The following is a 9,286-nucleotide window of genomic DNA, read 5'->3' as shown; positions in this document are numbered from 1 at the left end:
ACAAAACGTGTCGATGTAAAAGGTCATGTTTATTTATGATGAGTAATACAATACTATCTAACAAAATCATGACTGAATTACTTGCACAAGATCCTTATAACTGACAAGCCCTCAATTTTCAATTTAACTGGAGTTAAAATGTACACAACATATCTGAAACCTCAAATCTGTCTAGGTTAAAGGCGCATACTATATGTTCATGCCAAAAAAAATTAAAAAAAATAATGCAATATTATATTTAATTTATTTGACTTTAATTGATCAAACAAAAACGGTATAAGGTATGTTTTCAGATAAATAAAATAGAAGTGACCTTTTGGCGTTTTTTAGCTGGGGAATTTGTGGCTGCGGAGCTACAAACTCAAAACACCCATTTAAAAAGACTAATACTAGACCCTTTAAGACAATGTTCATGATCCCCGGGAAACAATTAATATATCAATTTTTTCATGAATCCTGAAATTGTTAGTGACTTCAAGTTCATCACATACCATTAGTTAAGGCGAAACTTCAAACAACATGGGATCATAAAGTAATAGAAATCTATATTTGATTTTTTGCTTCACAGAAAATGTCGTCCCAGTGCTCAAGTCTCCGATTAGATAAGTTTATTATTCGTGGAGGATTTCTATTGTATCTAGCATCTTAGTTGCTTACTCATGTGTAAAAGAACGTCGTGTTTTTCTATGCGTCACCTCTTTGCAAAGGAGCACTTTTTCGTAACATAACGTCAATTAAAAAAAAAATGTTATAGTTCCAACACTTTGCGTTGAATAATTTACAGTATAGGCAACCTTATCAAAAAGTATGTTTTACTAGGCGTATTTAAGGAAAGTTATGCATGTAACCATTTTGAAATAAGGTTGAAATAATATTAGCTTTTCTATGTAGAAGGGATATTTGGGGCCTGGAATCTAAGATACTTGATGTTTTATGACCATATGGTATGTCTTGCTTAAATGTTCTATGAAAAAGACGCCTCACGCATGTTGACAAGAAAAATGAAGAAATAGCAAGATTCACCTTAATAAAAACAGGCATCTAAATAGTGCCGGGATTATAAGGAATGACTAGCTTTATAACAGGTTTTTTACAATACTTACTGTGCTTGTCAGTGTATTACTATTTGACGAGCTAGGAAACAGAGTCTTTGTTAACTCTAAGATTACTACTTGATTGTTCATGTATTTTCATTTGTGGAGCTGTATTACAGAGTACTTGTCAACGTTAAGTTCTTATCCCTGTATTTATATTTGACGAGCTTTAAAACATGTGTTTTTATTATACTTAGGCTACAGGGTTTGTCCCTGAACTTCCATTTGACAAGTTTTATAGCAGAGTCTTTGTTAAATATTAGGCTTCATAACTTTTTCCTATATTTCACATATGTCAGAAATAACATGTGGGTAGAATGATACATGCTAAGAATGGTGTAAGTTTTGAAATGCCTTATTATTCCAAGGTCTTTTAAAATTCAAAGGAAATTAGGAGGTTTCATGTTCAAAACCGGAAACATATCTTATGTGATATTTTGTGTGAAATTCACTTAGTGCACTTTGTGGTTACCCCGATCTTTCTGTGTTGACAAATTTCTTACTGGTTTTGTCCGTTTGTGTTTTTTTGCAGGATCCATTCTACAGGGATTCGGTATGTGAATTCATACGAATTGTTCGTATTTTTTATTTTTGTTATGATATTTTATTGTTCGTATTTTTGTTTTTATCCTTTTCAATTCATTTTGGCGATTTATTTTCGATGTTTATGTAGCTAGAAACCAAAACTTTGTTCATCCGTTTAGCGAAATTGTTCTAAACCATAATATTTGTTTTTCTTTATCTGAATAACCTACACAGATCAGTCCGTTCCACTGCTGGGAGGTAAAGGAATCTCCATTACCATAGAGACATTTACCTTTAATCTGCAAATAGAAAAGAACACCGTGTTGTTTTAATTTCCTGAGTCATTCTACTAATGACGTCTTTGAACATGTTATGACTACTGTTGATGAAAGACCAAAATAACCTCATTATTTTCTGAACTTTACAACTCATTTTTTTATGTTAAGGGATCAACTTACCAGTCATTCTGATTTCCTGCCAAGACAAATGTGTTTGTTGCTTAATGAATAGGGAATCTGAAAATATTCCTTAACTTAATTATATATATTGACGTGCCCGTCATTTAACCGTTTAACTGTTCACTGTTTATGTATAGAAAGAGTCCTTTTCAATAGGCGCAAGCATAACATGTTTGTGTTAGTTGAATGGTTTAAATTAAGCATGTTTTGTAAGTTGAGTTGTAACTGGCATGTACATGTACAACAATGCTTCATGTAGGTGTTGGTCTCTAGTATTGTTGTTAAAACCAACATATTTCCTATTTTAATGGCGTGAAGTAAAATCGTACTAACCAAGAATGGGCGGAATTAGCGTACCGAACGAGTCTTCCTTAATCGTTACGATTAAATATAACCTTTAGAATATATTTCAATAAATTACTCAGTACTTCAAAAATACCAAATTCCTTCTAAATTAATAGATGGAATATTGCGTTTAAGATGGCCGTTATATATGTGTTTTATTATCATAAAATTGGCAACTTTTCCGTAAATCGTTATACAATGCGTGACATTTTGATTGAATGAATGCAATTTTCTCTAAATGTAATAAAAATAAATTAGCACTTAAAAATACTTCCGCTCGTTTGGAATTTAAGCTCATGTCATTGCCTCTTATATAACAATTCATTGGAATAAACTTTATTATGCAGTACGAGAATTATTACAAAACTGATTGTGATAATGTAACAAAATATGTTAAGATGGCAGCAACAGGAGAACATGGTGAGCTACGTACAGGCGGACAACAGGGCATAGTACTTTATTGAGCAGTTTGCATTAAATGTGTATTTTCGGTCCGTTATGGCGGATATTAACGAGCAAAAACCGGGCGTTATGTCGTATGTTTTAAAATCAGACAGCATTTCGGCTTACATTACGAACATTAAATCCTTTGTTTGAATGGTGTAGGGATGATTATTCATGATGAACCGCAACGGCAAGCAACATCAGGTACCTTCTTGTTAGCGTTCTCATCTCTAAAGAGGCTGATGTCTGCCAATTTGAATGTTTCGCCTTTAGCGGCAAAATAACGGACATTTGAAAATCAGCCACATTCGTAATTTCATCGCGCAAATTTGTGCATTCCTTAGTGTTAGCCCCGCCAACTGTCACATTTTGGTATGTTAGCCCTTTCGCCTCGAAAATGCAAAATGAAAGAAGTTTGTCATCATACTTATTCTGTTGACTATCACGATCATGTTAAAAATAACAATTCAACACAAGACCACGATAGGTACCTATGACAGAAGAACTATTCTGAGTATATGCAAGCCGGTTGAAATAGCTTGTTACATTTTCTTACATAAATGGTCAATCGGGCTGAGATAATCGCAACTGAAGTCTTTTCTAATAACTACATCGATCGGCATTTGAACTTACGAAGATATCTTATTCAAACAGACACAATAATGACTCATTTAATGTAAAATAATTGTCTTACAAAACCGTGTCATATTTGAATATTTGCACCTCAACTTTCATTCCTTAAAAGAACTGCCTTTCGGCAACTGCGGTTATCATCCGCTGAACGCAACATCTTCGGATATGTTCGGATCGCCATTCATCGCATAACAATATACATGAAAATTCTTAATAATATTATTGTTTGTTTTGTGTTTCCGGGTTTCAAATTTACGATTAAATGTGATTTCAAGTGGTTGATCTTTTCCCGCGTTATTGTGACGTCATTTGATAAAATGTGTTCAGTTACAGTCGGCTTGTTCTATTTACCGAATGGGTAAGAGCGGCTTACTGAAAGGTTTTCTTAAACGAAATGAAATATCTTTATAACATTTCTTGAATGAAATAATGAACTATTGGTTTAAATATAAGTAATGATAATATAAGTCCTTCGGACTCCACACACTTTGACCAGACTAATTGCGTTTATACCCGGATAATGACATCAATCCCACAATTCATTCCTTAAATAATAATACGAGTTATGTTCTTTTATCAAAAGAAAAAAGAAAATGGTTTATCATTTTATCTTTTAGTAAATTGTAAGGATAATCTAGCTTCCCCTGGTGTCGTTAAAGAAAGCAACATACCGTTGCAAGATTTGCATTTTTTAAGTACAGTTAATGTGTTAACTGGATGTAAAAATAGAAGGAATTGTGATTTCGAAATGTTCTCAAGAATACCATGCGTAATTCTTCACACGAACGCCCGGGTCAAGTTTCTAAACTATTAAACTAAACTGCAACTAAATGCAATATTCATTGAAATGTCTCTCTTGTCAAACAGGTTACAATTTATTCATGCGTAAACTGGTTTACATTAGTTTTATCACAGCCTTAAGTTTGACATGATTTATGTCTGGCGTAGAATTTTCTAATTTTCTGATGTTTTTTACTTGTTGTCACGTTTAAATTGTGTGTGTTGTGAAATATCCATAGGTTGTTGAAATTATACCGACTTGATCTCGCTACTTCGCAAAATAAACGCTAATACAGATTAACTTCCATTCGAGGACGTATCTCGATTGTTACGATCATTAATTAGTGGCGCATAAGATGTCTTTAAAATAGCAAAAGATCAAGACGTATCAATCGATATAAAACAATCTTTAATTAATCACTGTTAACTCAGCTGGTCTTTGAGTCCATTCATCAGGGTATCTATAAATGGAAACATTCAGTTTAAAATTATATGCCAAGCGGCAGAAACGTTATGGTAAAGCTCATCCAAAGCTGAGAATTTTTCTTCTCTCCAACGTTCGTGAGTAAAGAAACGTTGAAAATTATAATTGCCCGGCATTTTAGTTGAACGAGGTAATATAGTTAGAAGCCATGATAGATACATCTTTAAACACTGGTCATTAAGAATGCAACCTATTCATTTAACCATAATTGATATATGCATGCCAAATAAATGAGGCATTTGACTGTACAGAAGTATGGCACCCATTTAAACCCTGCACAACTTGGCGCCTTAAATGTTATTTTGAGTTTTATGCAAGCTTGTATCGTATATAATAATGGTGTAATGACATAGTATTGTCGAAAGGTTTTTTGTCACCTTAATGACAAATTAAGGTGGTGGGATACGTTGCTCCGTCAAAATTGACGTTCAAAATAAAATATCTTTCAAATTCTTTGAAATTTGGCAAGAATGATGTGTCAGGCATGCTTTTCTCATTTTTGCCAAAATGACTTATGTCGACGTTGTCGGTTAGTGCAAAAAGACGCTATCTAACACGATACCCTTTTTTACGTTTTTGAAACGTTTTGCGTTACTGATCAGCCGTTTGTGTTTATATATTTATGGAAACTGCTGTAAAGATGCCTTAATACAATTTTATAACTAAAACAATATGCACTTTCAACAAATGTGCAAATTATTTAATGTGCTGAAGATAAGCTAAGTGTCATTAGATAATTGTGGCGTATATTTACGTTCAACGACTGGACTTGAAGTGAAAATAACTTCCTTAAATGCACGGCACTTCCTATATTGTTTTCTATCATTTTATAGCCTGATGTTCAGCCTTTCGTGTTATGTAATAAAATATATGTGTTTTCGGGCTAATTAAGCAACCAATTTAAAACAATGGATTCAGAAACGTTTGCTTTAACGTTGCTGACGTCAACGTTGTTTTGATGTACGTTGTTTAAATGCTGGCGTTAAATTTTGATATTTTGAAAATTGAATTCAAAAAGGGCGGTATGTTGTCCAATAACGAAAAGAGAAATGTTAAAATAGCATTTAGCAAATGCAACGGAAATATGATTTTCTAAAACAAAATGTGTTTTTGATAGATTTGCATTAATGATTGATTAATTTTATATGTTGCATGAATGATAGCGATTATGTACATACACGTGCATGCGTTTTGGTAAAGGTAAGATTTATTATAATTTGCGGTCATCACCTATACATAAAAATGTAACATATTTTTTTTAAGATATATAACATATACATGAAATCATAACCATTTAACATTCTTGGGTGATAACCAGCACTCCCATCAAACGATGCTCCGAGTAGGGATTAAACCCGGGACCTTCTGATCTAAAGTCCGATCTGTGTTAGCAAGTGCGCGTTTTTGTCGGAACCGTGCACGTGCTCAATAAAACCGCAAACAACGTCATATAAAATACAAACGCAGATGATCGATGCAACTAAGCAGAAAATATGATTATTCGCAAGAAAAATGGAAAGTTTACTAAAGAAAACACCAAGAAACGGATGCAGAACCTCGTACAGATTCGTAAGATAGGTGAGTGTAACTTGGAAGGAAGACGAGTTGTTGAATTAAAGATTTTAATAGACGACTTAATAAAATGCTGCAAGTGCGCGGGACAGTTGTCGCTTACGAACATAACATCAGAAACTAAATACGGTCTTGGGAGTATTCTTCATATAAAATGCATGTCATGTCTGGCTGGAAAACGACACAAGGCTAGTGATCACAAAACCGGAACTCGATGCTTTGATGTAAATACAAAATTAGCTGCAGGTAAATATTTATTTCGAAAATTACAAAAATAAAGCTGAGTAATAGTTTGCTGCAGATTTCAGTATGCATAAATATTAATATTATCTTAATGAATGTTACCTTTCAAAAATCCCTAATTAACGCCAAACAGGTTGTATATATGTTTTGAAATGCTTTCTTTCAGCCATGATCAACGCAAGCGTTGGGGAACAACAAATGAATAATATTCTTGCCTACATGAACCTCCCCCTTGTTAATAAGAAGACACTCAAGAACAGGGAGCGTGAAATCGGCGAGAGCATTGAGGCAGTTGCCGCCCAGTCATGTTCACGTGCAGTGGAAGAAGAAATTCGAAATTCCGAGTAACTAGTCATACATTACAAATTAACTATTATAAAGTTATGGTATAAAGCATAACTGTACTTAGTTCAAGTAAAAGCATTCCAACGACGGATATAATTGAACTAGAAGCTTAGTTATACAAGGAAATGCTTCTATAGTATCTTTCTTATTGTACTTAAATGTTGAAAATAATTGAATTGTAGGGAAACAGATGATCAGTGGGTAGAGGTTTCGGCGGATGGCGGCTGGCAGAAACGAGGAACTGGTCACAGTAACAACAGCTTGTCCGGTAAATAAGATTCCAGTTACATTTCATTTTGTAAGCTTGCAACAAGCTCAGTATGCTCTTCAAAACGAGTTAAGGAAAACACTCTGCACTAGCATATCGCCGCGCGCGAAAAACCTTACTGATCAGGCCGTAAGAGAGGACATTGAAAAGGTGATAGATCCCTACACTAGCGCAAAAATGACGGAAAAGCTGGCAACACTTTCAACAACGAATCCAAACGAACACAATAACATGATCAAGAAAAGCGCCTAAAGGATCCCATTACTCTGAGTCTGAGAGCCTTGATATTCGTGTTTTGGCGACAGTAGCACAAAAGAATGAAGGACACGCTTATATATTAAAGGTTTGTTTGTGTCTACGACCTTATACTTGTACATATTTACTTCAACCATTATATATTTTACAACGATTTTGAAGGAAGCTATGATAGCTTATACTATGTCACTTTCGTTGGCACGATGTTGCGCGAGAGTGTGGTCTTGTGTTGTGGGGGAAACCGGAGTTCCCGGAGAAAACCCACTTGTCCGGCTTGGTGACCACTAACCAAACTCACATGCGCCCAGGCCGGGAATCGAACCCGGGTCGCCTTGGTAGGAAGCGAGTGCGCTAACCACTGCGCTTACAGGAAAATCAAATGTAAAAAAATATTTCTATATCCTATACAATGATGATGATGATGATGATGATGATGATGATGATGATGATGATGATGACGACGATGACGACGACGACGACGACGACGACGACGACGACGATGATGATGATGATGATGATGATGATGATGATGATGATGATGATGATGATGATGATGATTTGCTTTCAGGTGAACGATGCCCACAGTCTATCACCAGGACATATCACAACAAAACGTTGCCAGGAGTTAGATAAGAAACGCCAGTTTAACGCCACACAACACAGGACTGTAAAACAGAAAAGGCGTCGTATCGAGCTAAAGGTAGATACGTTTATAAACTCCAATCATCAAATACACATGGTACATATACGTCCCTTACAAAGAAGGATATTCCCTATAGTATTTTAAATCCCGTGATATTCACATGTGTATCTCATCCCTGTTAATTAGTGTATAACTATACATTTATAAATCTAGCGAATGGATCTCTTAATAATTTCGCCCTTTCACATATGGTAAAAGTAGACAAGCGTTGGATTGACAAACGTACGTGCGTCATGCGCCCTATCGGGATGCCTCAAGGGTATACCATTAGAAAATGTGTGGTTTTATTTTTTGCACACGAGGGAAAAACATATGAAACCGCAATCGATTCAGCAGACGACATCACACCGGACGACATAGTTGAAATCCCACCGCCACTTCTTCCCCCAAGTAAAAGGCCGTCTGTATCTGCCCCGCAACCGGATACTCTCATAGTTTTCGACATTGAGACCACGGGATTAGGTACCAAAATTTTCAGCATTTCGTACAATTTTCCAGAAAAAATTACATCAACCTGTTCTTCAGTTAGCGTTGTATAGATATACTGTCCTTATATATTTTTTTATCCGGTTTAATAATTCTTTGTGTAATTCCAGCACACGACAGTGACATTATTCAGCTGTCGGCTTTGCATTTGGATTCCGGCGTCACGTTTTCGGGATACATGAGACCCGCCGGTGGCCGTATTCCAAACACCATCACATCGCTTACGGGAATCGCGATATTTGGAGAGAAAATGTTTTATAACATGACATCGGTTGGGTCTACGGACGTGTTTACTGGCCTGTCTACGTTTTCTGAGTGGTTGAAGAAATTTAAAAACCCCGTCCTGATAGCCCACAATGCAGGTTTTGACACTAGAGTATTAATAAATAGCTCCCTGCGTTGTAGTGTAAGCCATTCGCATATTCATGGTTTTGCTGATAGTTTAAAATGTGCAAAGCAATCTTTCCAGGACAATCATGTTACAAATTATCTGCTATCGTGCAAAACGTATTGAAAATTGACTTCAATGCTCACAACGCGGAAGCTGATGTTGCCGCCCTCGTAGCCCTGCTTCAAACAGTTGACGCCTTACCACATAAGCTGCAGATAATGCCATTACAAGAAGCTCAATATAACCTTAAGCATGCTTAA

At 35.5% G+C, this 9,286-nt stretch overlaps 2 protein-coding genes across 2 annotated transcripts; both read left to right on the top strand.

Annotated features, from left to right (window-relative positions):
- Positions 1-6,256: 6,256 nt before the first annotated feature.
- On the top strand, positions 6,257-7,199 carry LOC128204572 (uncharacterized). Its single transcript, XM_052905979.1, has 3 exons — positions 6,257-6,581; positions 6,745-6,922; positions 7,106-7,199. The coding sequence occupies exons 1-3, from the start codon at positions 6,257-6,259 to the stop codon at positions 7,197-7,199; spliced, it is 597 nt and encodes a 198-aa protein (XP_052761939.1).
- A 1,198-nt stretch (positions 7,200-8,397) lies between these two features.
- LOC128204571 (uncharacterized) lies at positions 8,398-9,286 on the top strand. The gene is made up of 3 exons (XM_052905978.1): positions 8,398-8,611; positions 8,746-8,997; positions 9,105-9,286. Exons 1-3 carry the CDS (start codon positions 8,398-8,400, stop codon positions 9,284-9,286), a joined length of 648 nt encoding a protein of 215 aa, XP_052761938.1.

The sequence above is a fragment of the Mya arenaria genome, chromosome 10 (genome assembly GCF_026914265.1).
Source record: "Mya arenaria isolate MELC-2E11 chromosome 10, ASM2691426v1".
Classification (NCBI taxonomy): Eukaryota; Metazoa; Mollusca; class Bivalvia; order Myida; family Myidae; genus Mya; species Mya arenaria.
The sequence above is the reverse complement of the archived record's forward strand: the minus strand, read 5'-3'. Positions and strand labels throughout refer to the sequence as shown.

Coding starts and splice junctions, on each gene's coding strand:
- LOC128204571 (XM_052905978.1), top strand. CDS start 8,398: ATGCCTCAAGGGTATACCATTAGAAAATGTGTGGTTTTATTTTTTGCA. Junction 8,612..8,745: donor CATTGAGACCACGGGATTAG/GTACCAAAATTT, acceptor GTGTAATTCCAG/CACACGACAGTGACATTATT. Junction 8,998..9,104: donor CCTGATAGCCCACAATGCAG/GTTTTGACACTA, acceptor CAATCTTTCCAG/GACAATCATGTTACAAATTA.
- LOC128204572 (XM_052905979.1), top strand. CDS start 6,257: ATGATTATTCGCAAGAAAAATGGAAAGTTTACTAAAGAAAACACCAAG. Junction 6,582..6,744: donor AAATACAAAATTAGCTGCAG/GTAAATATTTAT, acceptor GCTTTCTTTCAG/CCATGATCAACGCAAGCGTT. Junction 6,923..7,105: donor GAAGAAATTCGAAATTCCGA/GTAACTAGTCAT, acceptor ATTGAATTGTAG/GGAAACAGATGATCAGTGGG.